Source organism: Xenopus tropicalis, chromosome 3 (assembly GCF_000004195.4).
Source record: "Xenopus tropicalis strain Nigerian chromosome 3, UCB_Xtro_10.0, whole genome shotgun sequence".
NCBI classification, from domain to species: domain Eukaryota; kingdom Metazoa; phylum Chordata; class Amphibia; order Anura; family Pipidae; genus Xenopus; species Xenopus tropicalis.
Genome location: NC_030679.2, coordinates 81,025,707 through 81,045,521, shown reverse-complemented (window position 1 = coordinate 81,045,521; position 19,815 = coordinate 81,025,707). Strand labels below are relative to the sequence as shown.

The window sequence follows — 19,815 nt, the reverse complement described above, 5'->3', positions numbered from 1 at the left end:
TATATGGATTAGTTTAATAGGTTAATTAACTTTTAATAAAGGAAGCTTGAAAGCTTAGCCAGGGCATACCCTTTAGAATGTTACCAAATGAACTCTGCTCTGTAAGTTATCTCTGGGGAAGGTATAAGGGCTATAGTATAATTCAACTGTAAACAATTTATGTTTGCTGTTCTGTGGGGCCACATAAAATTAGATATATCATAGATAATGCCAAAAGATGCTGTCCATGTTGTTAACACAGTGATAAGTATAATGAACTTCTATAGCAGAAATGCATTTTCTGTGTAGCATTTAGTGATGAGCACATTTCACCAGGCATGAATTCATATTACATAGTTACATAGGGTTGAAAAAAGACCAGAGACCATCAAGTTTAACCCTTCCAAGTAAACCCAGCACACACAACCTATACTTACAAATCTATACCAACACATACATAAACTATATATACAACCATTAATACTAACTGTAGATATTAGTATCACAATAGCCTTGGATACTATGATTGTTCAAGAACTTATCCAGACACCTCTTAAACACATTAACAGAATCTGCCATTACAACACCCCTTATCTGCCTATAATCCCCAATAATGTATTTGTACAGAGTAATCATGTCCCCTCCCAAGCACCTCATTTCCAGAGAAAACAACCCCAACCTCGACAGTCTCACCTCATAGTTTAAATCTTCCATCCCCTTAACCAGTTTAGTTGCACGTCTCTGCACTCTCTCCAGCTCATTAATATCCTTCTTAAGGACTGGAGCCCAAACTTACACTGCATACTCTAGGTGAGGCCTTACTAGGGACCAGTTTCGCTGCAAAATTCTGCATATCTGCATTGGAAAATTTTTTCACAGTTTCACCAATTTTTCAGCAAAGCGAAATGGGACAGATTCGCCCATCACTAGTAGTGTTTTGAATTTAAAGTATGATTAGATTACACCTAGTTATGGTAGAGCCTTGAAGTATGTATTTATTAAAGGAGAAGGGAAGGTAAAAACTAAAGGTCCCCATACACGGGCCGATTCTAGCTGCCGATATCGGTCCCTTAGACTGATTCGGCAGCTAATCGGCCCGTGTATGTGGACTACCAATGTGACTACCCGACCGATATCTGGCCTGAAATCGGGCAGATCTCAATTGGGCAGGTTTAAAAATCTAGTCGGATCGGGGACCGCATTGGCTTGTTGATGCGGTCCCCGGACCGACTTTGCCTATACCCGTCATTATAATTCGATCATTTGGCCCCAGGGCCCCATTAGCCTGGATTCTCCCGATATCGCCCACCCATAGGTCTCGACATCGCCAAGCGAGCGGATCTTAAGGTGTATGGGCACCTTTAGTAAGCTTTATCAGAAAGGTCTATGTAAATAAAACCATATCCACTCACAGAAAAGCTGCACTCTTTTATCAAAAGAAACACAGGATTTCTTGTCTTCTATTTTTCAAACATGTTCTTAGGGTATCTGAGTTCCTCCCTCAGAAAAATCCTTCATTCCCGGGGCCAGAGTCCGCACAGTTATCTCCTCTCTCTCCTCTCCTGCTCCCCCCCCCCATAAAAATTTATAAAACCCACTTCCCCCCACCCTTAGGAATGTATGATCTGAGCTATAACGGCTAGAGCTGCAAACAGGAAGCTATGAAGAACAAGCTAAAATGGCAGCTGCAATCTTAAACTAACAGAGAAAGCTTCTAGGACTGTTTACTCAGGTATGTTAATGCTTTCTGCAGAATAAATATAGTGTTCTAGGTGGCACTAATGTGGTGAATCTATTGGTAGTAAAATGCCAAAATGACTTTCTTTCTTCTTTAAATACTGTCCCATTATAATTGTGATGCATGCCTTTATTGCTTCTAAATGGTTGGACAGTTTTTGGTACTTTTTAAGCAATCAAAATATTCATTTTACAAAGCCTATACCATTACAGTCTTATGTTGCAACCCCTTGGTGCATCTTGTGGCAGCCTGGAACTTAAGTTTAAAAAGTCTTCTTTTTTAATGTGAATGTTACTAGATCCTTATGTGTCAAATTATACAACTTTATATGTGCAGTAGTCCACAACGTGGAATAATCATACTGTCTTCTTAAATAATCTTCTTTGTCTCTTTAATTAATCTCTTTGCATATTTTTTCTTTCAAACATCTTCCATAAGAGGCTGGTGCAAAATGTAAGAAATAGCTCTTGTGGACAAAGATACTACTGTTGCTTACTTGCAAGCAGCTTCAAAAGCGGAGACTTCTGGTGTCTCAGCAGTCAATTAAATGAACTTAAGTTAATTGAAGTGAAAATAATACTCTGTGCTTGAGGGACATAGAGTTCAGCAAATATTTAATTTCCAGATTGACATCCTGTAACTGCTGTGATCCATAGTTTATGGATTTTACAAAATTACTGAAGTGTTATAGAGCTACATTACAGGAAAGGACAAAATTCACTTGAGGTTATATATAAAAGATGCAAAGTTTGCTTTAGGTCTAGTGGCCTTTTCTGGTCACATGTTTAAAAGCAAACATCCTATTAGTTGCTATTGATTACTACAAATGGACTTTGTGCACACATTTTGTTTTGAATCTTGGTAAATGAAAGAAAAAATGTATAGGAAGATCTGAAAATAAACTATATTTTTAAATACATTTTGTATCACAAATTATTATTATTACAAATCTCAAGTGACAACAAAATAAACCCACATAAAAATAGTGATGCTACAGGAAATTCCACAGCTAAGAATCACTTAAAAAATCAGTTTTTGGGAAATGTAAGGAAAAGAATTTGCATTTTACAATGTTGAATTCTTCATTAAATTGTTATTAAATTGCAAATGTTAATTGTGCATAGCACATTGTGTAAAACTTGGTTACAGGTGGCATATTGTCTTAAGAAAATATAATGAGTTTCATTAAAACATTTTATTAATGTACTCTGCACTGGCACAAACTATAAAAATGTACTTTTTCTTATGACCTATGGATGGGTCATAATACTTTTTTTAGGTTTGCAAAAGCTATATTAAAAAGGCTCAAAGGAATAGTTTTTGCACAAAGGAACAATTGTTCATATTGCACATATCTTTTATTAACGACTTTTATTACATTTTGCCTTTAGAGTATTTCAACTGCTGTGAGTAGGGACTGTTGATAAGAAAAGGCAGTGAAGCTGATATTTACATTTCTTATCTCAGTTGGTTAGTTCCAGGGTTTAACAACTTGGGCAATACCGCTAAATGCCTTAGTTGTAGGGCCAAATGTAAAAAAAGAAAGCTGTATGGTTCATGGCAGTGTGTTGCTCCTAGAAACATGCAAGGCTCTGGCTATTTTCTCTGAAGAAAAAAAACTCAAAAATCTGCTTGGGCATTGACTTAATGTAAAGGGTTAGGACTGAGTCTGTGTCAGTATCCAGTGTTAAAGAATTATCATGGCAAACCCAGTGATAATACACAAAACTATATAGGATCCCTTTGCCAGGCTGCCCCCATGGCACCCCACCAAGCTGCACCATGATATATCAATGTCCTTACAGGGGGTCATTCACCAATGTTAGGTGCAGCTCTGCAATAATAGGCACAATATGAGTCCTTTGAAAGACTTAAACAATAGCAATATTTCAAACTAGGACACCATGGGGCTGATTTACTAACCCACGAATCCGACCCGAATTGGAAAAGTTCCGACTTGAAAACGAACATTTTGTGACTTTTTCGTATGTTTTGCGATTTTTTCGGATTCTGTACGAATTTTTCGTTACCAATACGATTTTTGCGTAAAAACGCGAGTTTTTCGTATCCATTACGAAAGTTGCGTAAAAAGTTGCGCATTTTTCGTAGCGTTAAAACTTACGCGAAAAGTTGCGCATTTTTCATAGCGTTAAAACTTAACGCTACGAAAAATGCGCAACTTTTCGCGTAAGTTTTAACACTACGCAAAATGCGCAACTTTTTACGCAACTTTCGTAATGGATAGGAAAACTCGCGTTTTTACGCAAAAATCGTATTGGATCCGAAAAATTCGTAAAGAATCCGAAAAAATCGCAAAACATACGAAAAAATCGCAAAGTACCGATCATTACGAAAAAAACGCAATCGGACTCCATTCGACCCGTTCGTGGGTAAGTAAATCAGCCCCCATGTGCATCAAATGATGGTTAACGTAACGTAAGCACTAAGTTCAGTATGTAAAAGAAAGCAGGGTTTGAATTCATGTTTGCCTTTGCTCATATATGTACTTAAGATTTCCGGGGGGGGGGGGGGGGGGTCAGAATTCATGTTTGGGAACCATTCTATAAAAGCATATATTGATTTTAAAAGACTTACCTGTATAGAAACACTGCTGTAGGACCCACCAATGACTCCAGCGATAGGCAAGGGACTGTTTTCTTGAATGGCATATGACCCATCTGGGCACATATATTCCGCTTCATCCACTTTAGTTAAAGAAGCCCTAACAAACTCAAGGGATTGCTCCAAAGCATATGTGTCTCTTGAACAGGTATCCAAGATATGAACTCCTAATTTGACTCCTGGAAGAAGTGAACTATCTCTGTTAATCTGATCAATTGCAAAAAGCATAGCTTCAAGTCGCTGGATGCCTCGGTCTTCATTAATCCTGCCACATTCATCCATTCCCCCACCTTTCTCATTTATAGGAAACAACCCTCCTAAAACAAGGTCACCCTCAAACTTTATTTCTTTCCTCACAAAGTTGTGGTCACTTGAGGAAAGCAATACAGCTTTGGAAAATAAAGCTAACAGAAGGACCTGAAGGCTGGTCTTCATGACTTTTGTGGCTTGATATGACAGCGAAAAGCCCAATTTGTTATTCCTCTGTAGCAAAGTAATTTGCTGTAGATCGTTGCAGTGGCATTACATTCCTAGAGAGATAAAAACAAGAAAAAAAAATAATCATGAAATGTAATGGTGTTTTTTACCTTAACAGTTACCATGTCCCTCTTTGTAAACTCTTACTGCTCACTTTTCCTTATCAGACAATATACTGTACATTTTTAATAGGTTGCTTCAATAAGCACTCTAGCCTAACCCAAAGTACAATATATACATGCGGTAGCACATTCTTCTGGTGTAGTTGTATGTGTACAATATATCAATTAAGCCTTTCTTTCCAAATCCAGTATTCCAGTTCAGCTACCTCATTCAGGCAGGCTATCACTCCTGTGCTCCTGTTGTAGGATCACAGGAGTGATAGCCTACCTGAATGAGTTGTGGGTCTTGGAACCACTTAAATGTTTTTTGTTCAGATGTTATGTTGTTTACTTGAAAAAGGGCTTTGCCCAAAACATGTAGAGGAACACACTAATAAACACTAATTTGCAGCAGTTGGATAATTATATATATAAATATATATATATTCATTGTGGAACTGCTATAATTATCTATAGGTATAGCAAATCTAAGACAATAACCTAAACATAAAACTCATTTCCCCTCAAATTTAAGTAACGGTTCATTAGCTCTTAGTGATTATTGTAGGACCACACATATATATATATATATACACAACCACATATTTATACCAAAACACAAAACCTGCCCTAGTTGGGTATACTCCTTCGTTCATCTAAAGGACAACTATGAGACTAGGATGATTCATTTTGCTGTTTTGTTTTGAAATTTCAGTGGTTGCTTTTCCAGCTTTGAATGAGAAGCGTTCCAAGTCTCCAATAGCCCATTTCTAGTAAAACGACATACACCCTTATTTATTATTGCTCCAGATGGAATAGCACTAAAGGGCAAAAAACTGTGCCTGAAGCAGTGCCTTTGCACCTTGCACCTGGAATAAAAATAGTTCTGTTGACCTTGCAACTGCTAGTGTCAGAAAACTGCAGTCTGAGTTATATTCTGGCAAACGTTTTTAATTGTGCTACCCTGCAGTGGCTACTCCTGCGTTTTACCACAGGGAAGTGCAGGAAGAGACGCATGCTATTCTTCTCAATAGGCCTGTATTCACATAGGCAGCATGTTGCGTTCAGTGCTTACATGCACTCCCCTGTGGTGAAATGCAGCAGAACACCACCACAGGGGAGCCCAGGTTAGAGTATTTTAAGTAAAAATAAAGCAAAACTAAAATAAAGACTTTACAAAATGTGTGGTATGGACAAGGTGTCATGTTAAGCTCTATTCTTTTTGTGTACACCAGGGATCCCCAACCTTTTATACGCGTGAGCCACATTCAAATGGAAAAAGTGTTGGGGAGCAACACACACCTTAAAAAAGTTCCTGTCGGTGCCAAAATTACAGCTATGATTGGCTATTTGGTAGCCCCTATGTGGACTGGCAGCCTACAGAAGGCTTTGTTTGGCAGTAGATCTGGTTTTTATGCAAACAAAACTTGCCTCCAAGTCAGCAATTTAAAAAGCACCTGCTTTGAGGCCACTGGGAGCAAAATGTTGCTCCTGAGACACTGGTTGGGGATCACTGGTGTACACAGTACTGGGTGGAAGGTACCATGAAATTCACTTTCTTCTTTGTTTTGTTTGATGAAATAGGGTACTATTGGAAATTACACTTGTGATATGGTATATAGTATGCTCTGCTGCACCCTTAGGGGCACATTTACTTATCCACGAATGCTCTGAGCACAACTTTTTCGACGCTTTCACAAGTTTTTCAGCGCTTTCACGACTTTTTCGATTTTCGGATCGGATCTTCAGAAATTTTCGTTTCCAATCCGAATTTTTCCCATTCGGGATTCGAACTCGTGTTTTGATAAATCTGCCCTATAGAGTAGATTTTTTTCAGTTTTAGATCTTTAGTTTTAGATCTCAAAAAAGCAGCAAAAAAAGTCATGAAAAATGTGGCTTTTCCTTATTGTTGCACAAAAGCCAGCATCAAAAACCTCAGAAAACCTCTAAAACCACAAAGCAAAGATTTTCCAATTTTAAAAGGGTAATCTGATATTGACTTCTACATGATCTTGTGTTTTTTTTTCCACGAAATTCAGGTTTTAAGCATCAGAAAAGCCAAACTGAAAAAAAATTGAGTTTTATTACATGCTCCCCTAATGTATGACATCTATTATATGGAAAGCCCTCATTCAGAAAGCTCTGAAATATAGTGTCTTAATAATGCAACCAATTCTTTATTCTTGACTAATCCTATTTTTTAATGCTAAATGAACTGTTAGCCTTAAGGCATGGTACACTACATCGCCAAAAAAACACTTATCTTTAAAACCCCTGGTCCCTAGAATGTTTAATATATATATAATATTTTATATATGCATATACACACACACACACACACACACACATATATATATATATATATATATATATATATATATAATATAATATAATATATATTTTTTTTGCTGGCAATTGTTCAATGGTATTTAGCAACAATGGTATCACAGGAGATCTATATAGAGAAATAACAGCTGGCAGCTAGTTGTGGAATTAGTGCACATTTGGGCCACATGGGCAAGCAATTCAGTGATGAATTGGTGTCAGCTGATCTATTCTTCAGTTTCCTCATCAGCAGCAGAAAGATCTTGTGAATTGTGTATCCCACTCTATTAGCTGGAGATTGCACTTTATTTCAGCTATTTGTTTGGGTCACTGGAAGGTTACCTGTCTGCTCTTTGAAATATTGAATCAGTAAAATATTACTTAGTTTTTGTGCTCTTTCTCTCGCCTTTGAAAATGCTTATTGTATTTCATTGGCCTTTCAGACACAAGGCAAATAATATGCATTCAATAACATGGTCATTGAAATGATGGCATTAAAGCCATCAGACACGTAGTCATGTGAATATTAGTAGGAATACTGTTTTCACAAACCATTGAGAGAAATGTGTAAAGTGTACAGCTTTTTCGTTAGTGTGTTTTATGGAGCTTATACCAGATATTTATTTAACTTACATCATATTAGTAAACACTAGTAAAGCATCAAAATTAAAACAAGCAAAATATATATGTGTATAGATTTTTCCCCCAGAAATATTTCCTCAACTAAAGCTTAAGAAATATAAAATGCTGTACAATATATATATATATATATATATATATATATAGTAAATACTGGACAGTTATTATTAATGGCCACTGTGTTAGCAATGTTTCTGGTTGCCACAAGGTCCCTAGAAAAAACATAACATTTCTTTCGCATAGAACTTGTTATCCAGAATGCTCGGGACCTAGGGTTTTCCATATAAGTAATTTGGATCTCCTTAATTTGACTAAAAAATCATTAAAACGTTAAAACGTTAATTAAACCCAATAAGATTGTTTTGCCCCCAATAATAACTAATTAGAGCTTAGCTGGGATCAAGTACAAGGTACTTTTTTTTATTACCATTTTGAAAAGCTTTAAATATTTTAATTCTAAAAATCTCAATTATTTGATTAACATGGAGTCTATAGGAGATGGCCTGCCCATGAATTGGAAGCTTTCTGGATAATGGGTTCTGACTAACAGATCCTATACTTGTAATAGATTCAGAATAGGGGCACACATAATGCTTTATGGTATTTTCAGACTCTTACATATAGGATCTTTAAGAGTTTCTTTCGACAAAAAAATTACTATGCAAACAAACAAAAGAAAAAGAAAGCCATTTTAAGGAACTTGAAAAAAGACATTTGCACTAAGTAATAGGTGGTACAATGCATGGCTGTCAAAATGCTACGCAAAGGAACAAGACAAAAAACAAATGAAGTAGAAAGTGCTGACACAAAATCTGGGTTGACATTTGTCAGATTGATGTGAAATGTATGAACCAAAACATTTTGCTTATAAAAATAGACTTTTCATGTCTAGGAACAGTGGGTGACATTGGGCCGTAAGTTATAACACAGCATCTCCTTTTTACCTTACCCCTTACAGTGTTTTGCACTGTAACACAGTCCTAGAGAGATTCAACTAAAATCAAAGTTCTACAAATTCTACACCAGTAGCTCTAGTTCCAACCTTTTTTTTTATACGCTCCCTATCTAAAGTTGCAAATAATGCAATTGTTACTGGAAATGTAGTGCAGAACTCTGTGACCTTATAATTACCATGATAATGTGTCTATTACAGTCCCAAATGTGTGCCTCTTTTTGCAGTGCAAAAAAATTTGACAATCTCTGCTTTAGTTAACCTAACAATTGTCAAAAGTGATATATTTTTCTAGAGTGATTTAATTCCTATTATGATTATTTAATGAAATGTTGAAGTATTATGAAAATTTTAGAATGAAATGCCCCTCTGTGATATCCTTTGAAGTGGTGAATGAAAAAGAAAATGTAGGCTTTACTGTTGAATAATATTCTGCATATTTGAGATACAACAAAGCCCTGAACATTTAATTACAGGTAGTCCATAGTGTTTTAAAAATGAAAGAAGGCAAAAAAAATCAGGAACTGAAGTCTTTTGTTCAATCTGAATAGTGAGTACAGAAAAACACATATGAAACGTAATAATCAAGAAAATCGTATGAAATACAGCCATACCCTCTGTTATTTGGAAGATAAACCATCTGAAAGAATAGGGCAATTACTCTGGAAAATGAGGATAACAAGAGAACTAATTTATCAGTAGTGCTTGAATTCTATGTCACAATTGAACTTTTTGTCAGTGCTTTTCTATCAGGTCAAGGATTAAATGTGTTGGGCACATGAAGCCTTTCAGCTCATTAACTATATATTATATGGCTTTTGCAAAGGTAATAGAGAGTACTTTATTTGGTAGAAATTGCTGTTATTTGTCTGTGTATCAAGAGATGCAAATAAATTAGAAAGCATATCAAAATGACATTACGACAAATAATTACAAAAAATAAGCAACTCCAGCGTAAGGTTTATTGGAAACTATGCTATTTGCATTTAGATGGTTTGACCATATCTGAGGCTTGTCCCTTCACTAATGAACATGTGATACAGGTATGGGACCTGTTATCCAGAATGCTCGGGACCTGGGGTTTTCTGGATAGGGGATCTTTCTGTAATTTGGATCTCCATAAATAAGTCTGCTAAAAATCATGTAAATATTGAATAAACCCAATAGGCTTTTTTGCCTCAAATAAGGATTAATTATATCTTAGTTGGGATCAAATACAAGGTACTGTTTTATTATTAGAGAGAAAATGGAAATCATTTTTAAAAATTAGAATTTTTTGCTTATAATGGAGTCTATGGGAGATGGCCTTTCCGTAATTCTGAACTTTCTGGATAACGGGTTTCCAGATAAGGGATCCCATACCTGTGCAAAGGATTTCACACAGAGAAAAAAGCATGCAGGATTGTTAACATATCAATATAAGACCAGGGAATCTTGTGCATTTTGGGGTAAATTATAGCACTAAAAGTCTTTATAAAGACTACTATAGTTAATATAAATAAGCTGCTGTGTAGCCATGGGGTAGACATTCAAACTTGAAAAAAGGATAACAGATAAACTCTGTAGAATACAACGGGAATCTATGCAGCTTATCTGTTATCTGCTATGTAACCTGTGCCTTTTCTCCTCTTTTTCAGCTTGAATAGCTACCCCCATGGGTACACAGCAGCTTGTTTATATAAACCAGGGATCCCCAACCTTTTATACCTGTGAGCCGCATTCAAATGGAAAAACTTTTGGCATGGCAAAAAGTTCCTGGAGGTACCAAGGAGAGCTATTATTGGCTATTTGGTAGCCACTATGTTGACTGGCAGCCTACAGAAGGCTCTGTTAAGCAGTACAACTGGTTTTTATACAATCAAAGTTGCCCCCTAACCTGAAATTCAAAAATGAGCACCTGCTTTGAGGCCACTGGGAGCAACATGTTGCTCATGAGCCACTGGTTGGGGATCACTGATATAAACTATAGAAGGGTTTCTGAAGCAAACACACCAATTTTACCAGTGCAGGGCACATAGTACATAATATATTAATAGGAGCTCTTAATTTTTACTTCAGTTCCACATTGTTTTCTCTTCTTTACTTTGTGGAGCAGTGCTTAGATGGGCAGCTGTAAAACAGAGGTGAGCAGTATTACTAGAACCAAATTATTGCTATAGCTTCACTTCCATGGAGTTGCCAAATTTCTAAGCTTGTACAACAGCCCTCTAATAGAGGTACACCTTCTGAGAAAAAGCTTTTGTGGTAAGGTTTTTGAGGGATTTGGTTTGTCTTTATAACAAGCTAAAATAACCATGTATCTCTGGCTCGAATCCCAGTAGGGGATCCCGCTGTCATTGCAGCAATAAAAGATCTGTTATGAAAATCCAGCTAACAAATGCAATTCAAATGCAAATCTGCTATGCCGGATACTGTTGTTTCCAGGTCACCAAAGAAGCATGCTGCAGAAACATTTGATGCTCTATATTGCAAATATGGTATGATATAAGTTAAACAAAAAGGTTATCCAAATTATATCTGGCCAATTGGTCACCTGAAGGCATCTCAGATGGTGAATAATATTAAGAAGAACATTTTATCTTAATGGCAAATGTCCTGTGAACTGAATGTTACCTGGAGGCAACCATGTTCTGTCAAGTGTGAAATCACAATTAACATAGCAAGTGTTTGTTAAGCAAGCAGAAGCTGCTGCAAATTGCATTCTGCTATTAGCTCATTTCAGCAATGTGTTGAACAGATCATGATTACTAGACCAGAACTTTTATTAAAACTACATTTATAAAACATAATTGATTGTGTCTAAATTGCAGATCATGTTTCTTTTGCTTGCTTGTGAAGTGAGATGATTTGCTTTTCTTATGAATTACTGCCTTAAGCTACTGAGTTTATAGAGTGTAAGAAAATAATTACTTTATGGGGTAGATTTACAATATAGAAAAATAGTTTTACTTGGAACAGAAAAAAGTTACCACAAAAGTCTGTAAAATAATTTTGTTCTTGTTTGATCCATCATTATACTGGTTTTTTTTTGAACAGCTGAAAAAGATTTAATGCAATAATGAATATTTGTATCGTATACGCTTCCCAAATGCCCACTGTATACAGTTGTGGGCATATTGTTTAGTACCACAAAACATGGCACCAAAGTGCTCCTAACTGTCCCTGAAAAACTGTCCCTGAAATGGCTTTATGCCCTTACCTACTGGCAGAAGTCAGGTAATTTCAATTCAGGTCTATGGGGGATGGATTTGGGTGCTGCATTTTTTTGACTAATCAAAATTGTGGTGCACACAGCATCCAAAACAGCCCTGCATGCCATTAACCTAATAATGTGGTCCTACGCTAATCAGCATAGGATTAGGAGCCAAAACATATCTGCTATATTAGATAATTATAGAAGAGTACATTTAAAGATAATATTTTAAAATATCTGAAATGTATTACACACATTATTGTACTTAGATCTAGTAACTTATAGCAAAAAAAAAATGCTTTGGGGGTAACTTGGCTTGGACAATGTGGTTCTTATTCTTACATTTGATTGGTCCATATTCTGTGTAAGTGTATTATCACATCTTATAGAGGTGAAATGCACCTCCACAGTACTTCACTCTCAACATGGGCATTTTGCATCTGAATCAGCAGTGGATCTGTCAATCAGCATAGTTTTGGAACTCTGAGGGTATTTTCCTCTGTACTTCCCTTAATGGTCTTTTACGCTTAGCAGCACCCTTTATATAGTAGTCTCCCCTAGTCACACACTCTTTACAGCACCTCTCTGGGTTCACACAGATATCCATTGTAGCTTCCAGTACCCCTGGTGTCTTGTCTCACCCTTGATCAATTAAATTGCAAATTACTTTCTGATAGTCTCTGGTGAGCAGGGATGATGTGCTGGGCTGGGAAGCCAGGGGAGGACACTAAAATAAAAGATATATCCCTTCTGTCTTTGACACATATGTAATACAAGGTATCACAATGCAAACTTGATCATGATGTTTTTCACAAAGAAGTCTCTACAACTAAAATCAAAACCATGGTCGTAGCTAAGCTAACTAAGCTTCACCTCAAGCTGTCTGACTATGATTAATAACCTCAGTTAATTTTTGCTGCAAGGAAATGACCTATAGAACAGAGAAATTGCAAACACTGCCTTTTCAGTGCTGAGTAAATCAGATTTACGTAATGATGAAACAGAGTTCATTATATTTTAATGCAGTGTAGCATGCCCCAGAGGAGCACCATTCACTCCAACGGATGAAGGGGCGTACTATAATGCACCATGTTTAACCTCAATGGACAATTAAAGCTTGATCTTTCTATAGCAATTCAGAAGTCAGATCAATCAGTTTGTAAATCATCTTGCACATGGACAGAATGGCTTGGTCTCCTCTGTAAGGCCATTTACAGTGATAGGGGCTTATTAACTAAGAAACAAATAACAATTGCTGCAGTTTTTTCCATTTATAAATTTTTCTCCCTTTTTTTATGCACAACTTTTTTCAGAAGTGACCATTTTTCTATATTTCTCTGAGATTTTTTGCCTAAAAGTGTTATCCTTCCATGATTTGTTGTAAAACATTTTAACAAAAGGCAAAATGAGAGTATGTTTTCCATTATTATTATTATATATAATACTTGCTGGCCTATTTCTGGGGTTAAATATTCTTATGATGGTCACCATGGTCTTCATTAATCTTCTCCAATTGAAAAAAATCACTTCTACAGGAACTCACGAGCTTTTAGATGCCAAAGTTTTACATTTGAGTTTTGCAAGTTCTTAATACATATTGGACATTCCAATTTTGGAAACTCTAATTCACATTTGTGAGTTTTAATGTAAAAAATGTAGTAAAAAATCAAATTTAAATGTTCTTAAATCAGCCCAATAGAGAAAAAAATGTATTTTATGGCAACAACATGTGAAAAATATAAAGATTCTGAAAATGATTCTTCAAAATGTTAGTATATCAGGCCATTACAGCATATATTTATGGACTGGGTAACATATCTATTGACCAAACCTAGCATGTTTGGCCCATCGTTTGCACACTACAGTATTTCACCTGTATCTAAACTATAGGGACAAGAATACATTTTCAGAGTCAGCTGGTTTCTGTTAGTATGCATTCATATTTATTCAATTCAGGATACAAAAGCATCTTTTGACTTTTTCTGGATTTCGGGCACAAACTATGTCACATTTGATTAATTGTATGGGTTGGCTATGAATGTTATATTCTTTTTTCCATTGAATAATGAGTATTTGAATCGAATGTTTTTGAATCGAATTTGAATTGAATGTTTAACATTTGTGAAAGGAGAGAAAAACAGCCCAGTTTATATGAACAATCAAACATTAATCTACAAAAAATACTGTAGACAGTAGCAAGCAAACAAATCACTAGGCTTTTTTTGTTTCCTAGAGCTAAAGATGAGTAAAGTTCATTGCTTTGCTAGGTGGGATCAAACCAATCTATACCTTGTTTGTCTAATACATTGGTAATAAAAATACAGTAAAATGTTTTTAAATCACCTTTAAATTATCTTAATTATTTTTTAGACCAAATTGTAAGCAACTTTTAAAATTAGTCATTATTATTTTTTTAGTTTTTATACTGCGGAGTTACTGATCCTAGTAACCAAATACAGACAAATTGCACTTATATATCTATAAAGAGAGAGCGCGCGCGCGAGAGAGAAAACGTAATTAAATGTCTGCATTAAATTACTAAAAATGCCTTATTCTCCCAAAACATAAAAAAAAGTTAGGTTCGCATCAAAATGGGCATGGCCATGGAAAAAATAGGCGTGGTTGTGGCAAAAGAGATGCGTGCAACAAAAAATCCCTGCAACAAACGTGTTTTGCAGATTTTTCGCAATTTTGCGACTTTTTCTGTTGTTGCTCATCACTACTCCTATTGACTTCTACTTGAACTTGCTCTTTTCTGCTCTCAATAAATAACAGACATTCGAGTTTTTGTACCATAACTTGAATTTTAGTGCAAAAACAACAATTGTGAAAAAATTCAAATTTGCATGTTGATAAATCACCCCCTAATGTCCTATATGTATATATATTGATAACTAGTGAGTGCAGATTTCTTGTCTTTGTCTGTATGAATTTTGTGGTCACAGCCTCATTGCATCCCACCTAATGATTTAAAATTTAGTATTAAGCACAACTTTCCCTTTTTTGCCATAGTTTACTAAAAAAAACAGATTGACTACAAGGGTTTAATTTTAGTTTCATGCTTCTTTTCAGGCCCATATTTCATCATGTTTACTAGTGTAAATAAACATGGCAAATAGATTATCTTAAATTCTAAGCCTGAGAGTTGCAGAAAAGAAAATGAAAATATTTAAGAAGAAAAACATTTGTCATGGTATCATTTATTGTTAAGGTGAAATACCTATTTTAAAAGTTAGTGAAAAGCAACAATATGCACAATTTTTCAACGAATTAAAAAAATCCAGTCATAGCAGAAGTGTAAGAATCCTACTGTATATGATGCATACTAAACATGGAGCTCAATGCCCACTATTTACTTAATACTCAGGCCCTGAACCAGCAGAAGGGTATTGACATCTAAATATTTAGTTTTACTTTATAGTAAACACTGCCACAAAATATTTAATCACAGGGTTTGTTTTTTACCCACAATACCCGTCATTAAGATTATTTGGTGTGTACATTTTAGAATATGGGTTTTTGCTTGTTAATTTGCTGTCCTAAATTTTGTAGAGTATTTGCCATTGTCAATTCTTTCTTAAATTCATGTTAGTTTTTTAGGGGCAGATTTATCAAAATGTGAGATTAGGGGGCCCATTTACTTACTCACGAACGGGCCGAATGCGTCCGATTGCATTTTTTTCGTAATGATTGGTATTTTGCGATTTTTTCGGAAAATTATCGCGACTTTTCGTTACCAATACGATTTTTGCGGAAAAACGCAAGTTTTTCGTAGCCATTCCGAAAGTTGCGATTTTTTCGTAGTGTTAAAACTTGCGCAAAATGTTGCGCCTTTTAAGTTTTAACGCTACGGAAAAAAGCTTAACTTTTCGCGCAAGTTTAAACGCTATGAAAAAATCGCAACTTTCGGAATGGCTACGAAAAACTCGCGTAGTAAATCAGCCCCTAGGTCTCATCGTAGAAAAACTCCATCAAATGATGAACTATAGCTTTTACCTATTAAAAAATAAACTTCTAAACATCAAATGGGATGATAGATCATAGAAAATGGGTCATTTTTTTCTGTAGTGAGGTCTAATTTCACATCTTAATAAATCTGCCCCTTAGTGTGTTGCCAGCCCAGTTTGCAATAGGATTCTGTAATGTTTAGTTGATTGCATACCCAAAAATTGGCATAAACTAAAACCATTTTTTTTGTAATTAGCCAAACTAAATCTGAACTGAGAAAGTCATAAGTCATGTGAATTTAAAGCTCCAGACAAGTGGCAAGTATATAATTATCAAATTTTTCCAAATGCAAATGCATGATGCAGATTAGGAATGGGATTTGGGCCAATATTTATTAAAATCTCTCCTGAAGAATTTTATATTTGGCTAAATCCAAGAATGATAGATTTTGTGCATGTCTAGTATAAATATATAATATATAAGTATAGGTATGGGATCTGCTATCCAGAAACCAAAAGTCCAGAAAGTTCTGGGATGGCCATCTCTCATACACTTTTTTTTTTAAGATAATAATTTAAATTTTAAAAAAGTATTTTCTTTTTCTGTTATAATAAAATAGTACCTTTTACTTGATTCCAGCTAAGATGCATAAATCCTTATTGATGGCACAACAATCCTATTGGGTTTATTTAATATTTAAATAATTTTTTAGTACATCAAAAAGTGAGTTTAGAGCTTAAATAAAAAACTCACCCATGTTCTATTCATTCCTATGCAGTTTTAGAAATGTATTTATCAATGGGTGAATGTTAGAGTTCACTATTTAATAATTAGGCATCTAAAAATTCCATAGGAATGAATCGAATGTGGGTGAGTTTTTATGTGTTAAGCTCTAAGATAAAATTATCAGTAAATTAGCCCTTAGTGGAATGGAGGTCCAAATTACAGTAAGACCTCTTATCTGGAAAACCCAGGTCCCATACCTGTATATATCTGTTGTTTGGGCACATTGTTTTAAGAAATCAATTGTTTTTTTCCACAATTGTTTTTATAATTAATTAATCCATCTTAAGTATAAAAAACCCAAACCTTGAATGCCTTGTCAAAGACAAGTGTTGTGTAAATGGCTCTTTGTGCACCATGAAGCAAATGTACTATTCCTGAGAAAAAAAGAGACCAATGTAGCACTTGTAGTTTAGTGTCTATGAGTTAGAACTTGTCAATAAGGAACCCATGTTTGTAAATTAGTACCCCATCCCTTTGTGTAAAGCTATTAATATTGCAATCCATTACATATATGGGCAATAAATTGATAATACACACCTTTATTTGTTATTACTGTCACTTTCTGTATCTTAAATCATTACATTCTAAGCCGAGTATTTTGTGTAATGGCTATTATGTAGCATTAGGATATTTATGTCAAAGATCACCCCAACCCATGCTGTGTGCAACAGAATTGTAATATCATTTTTCACAATCTTATGCTTGGATTATTCACTCTCTTTTGTTGTATCTAGGAACTACCCTGCTACTGCTATGTTACAGGGCCTTTCTAAGGTTGCTATAGTAACTTGTCTGTATGCTACTTTTCAAACCATATCTGCTGAACTAGGATGCAATAACCAAAGGATTTTTAGGAATACTAAAAGAGCAACATTTTACTGCAGTTCCAGTTTATTTTTAATTCTGTTTCAGAAAGCCTTGTATATAACACCAAAATGCTTGTAAATTTGTAAATTCTTCTAAAAAAAGGTACACAATGGTATAAATTAAATCTAAAATTATTCATTCATGGCTAAAAATTCTGTATTTTTTATACTAAGCTTACTGGACCTGCAGAAAAGTTAAACAGCTCTATAACAGTGATAATCCCAATCTTCTTAAATGTTCAAAGATCTTGCCATCTTGGATCTTGTTCAGTGAATGTAGTACTGACACTCAAAACAACTAGGCAGGAGAGGTACGTGCCTAGGACACAATGGTGGGGGGAGCTAGGCACATACCTCTTCTGTTACCTACCCTTTGTCCAGGCCCTTGTGACTATGATTGTTTCACAGCACAAGCACGCAAATGAACGTGCACATGGTGCCAGAGGTACGGGGGAACGAGGTGGCCAGCCATGTTGCCTAGGGCATCCTACGCCTTGGCCCGATATCACTAGTACTATGTTTTGAGAAGTTTAGCAGAAAATCAGGTTCAGCTATCAAAGATCTTCCAAGTAATGTGAATCTGAATTAACTTGTAATTAGCCTTGTATTGTGACTTTTATATTATATGTATTGTGTATACTGCATACTGTGAGTGTCCATATGCTTCAGGGGCACAGTCATTTATTGCTAACAGGCTGTGGTTACCTTGGGCTAGTAAAGAAGTCCAAAACATTATGAGTAACATTTCTTGGCTATTTCATGTTTTTGGGTGGTGCCGCTTTGCCCCTCACACATCCTCAGACAAGTTTCTTCTCAGACAGTATTAACCAGAAAGAAGACACCTACAGCATCCTCAGATATTTATACATACAAACAACAACAAAAATTTCAAAGTTAGAAACGCTGTGACAACGCTGTTTTATTCTAAACAAATATTTTAAGTATACCCTGAGTTTCTTTTACTTCATGACTGAGATTCTAACTACAATTGGAGATTTATCTCATTTGTTCTTTCCTATAAAGATAAAAGGGCAGAGAGAGTAGAATGCTCTTTCAAATGAAATGTCTCCTTGCTAAATCTGCCTGTAAATTGGTCTGATATGCTTTACATGCTTACAAGCACTTATTGCAGTGATTTACATTTATGTTATTCAGAGCAGTTTATTAACTAGACAGTCTGTTCGACCTCAAACTCTAAATAGAAACAGTATCTTTGAACGTAGTGAAATGTAAATGTTTTATCAGTATGGGCAGCCATGTTTCAGTCCAGTGACCACCATCATTAAAATTCTGTGGTGATGCTGTTTTATGATTCGATGTGGGTACCAGCGTACATGATTCGCATGATGATATGACACTAAATGACCTAAATATATTTTTGCTTAGGCATCAAGAAATAAAAAAGGAAGCTCATAAAGATATTATCATCTGTTTATACTGCCACATACTGTACATTTACACTAAGGCAGGATTTATATTAAAGGCCTATATATTTAAACCATTTAACCATTTGAGTGCCAGGCATTTGGTAAACTAGGAACTGATCATTATCTGCATATGAAATTTGAGAAGTATACTTATATTTCACAAGGACCATCTGTCTAGGCATTGCATTGTTTAATGTAATCACTAAAATGTACAGGAGGAAAGATTTGTACCCAGTGTGTATTTGTTCAGATCAGACTGAGTGAAATTACAATCAGCGGGTCAACACAATCCATTCAAAATACTTTGAAACACAATAATGCAGCCATAATGTCAGAATCTACTTAAAAATGCAAAAAATGTCAAGGGGATACATGCTGTCTAATTATATAACACTGGGTTAAGGTGTCCCAGCTGTCTAAACGATATGTCAGATAGTCACAACATTTACTATACAGACTATTATCCATATCCTTTCACTACATGCTGTATTTGTTAAGTGTAGTAATAGATCTGTTTGGTGGGGCAGCTGGAAAATGCAATTTACTAAACGTGTGGGCTTTCAGAGATGCATAGAGAAAGTATCAAGTGCTGTGATTAAGAGGCAGCATCTGGAGCATGACATTGCACAGGTATAATAGTCCTGTTCTCACCACTGTAGCTGCAATCTTATTAATGAAATAACACATTTTTGGCCAAGCAGACATCTGGCAAAGCACTATTAATTTTACATTTACAGGTATGGGACCGGTTATTCAGAATGC

General features: G+C 35.5%; 1 protein-coding gene across 2 annotated transcripts in view; it reads right to left on the bottom strand.

Moving 5' to 3' along the window:
• Positions 1 to 19,815, bottom strand: part of grm3 (glutamate receptor, metabotropic 3) — a 117,555-nt gene that overhangs the window by 47,452 nt on the left and 50,288 nt on the right. For both annotated transcript variants that reach the window (XM_031899036.1, XM_031899037.1), the window contains exon 2: positions 4,313 to 4,869. In XM_031899036.1, the coding sequence (XP_031754896.1) occupies positions 4,313 to 4,774 (462 nt within the window). In that variant the 5' untranslated portion in view covers positions 4,775 to 4,869. The remainder of the gene's footprint in view (positions 1 to 4,312; positions 4,870 to 19,815) is intronic.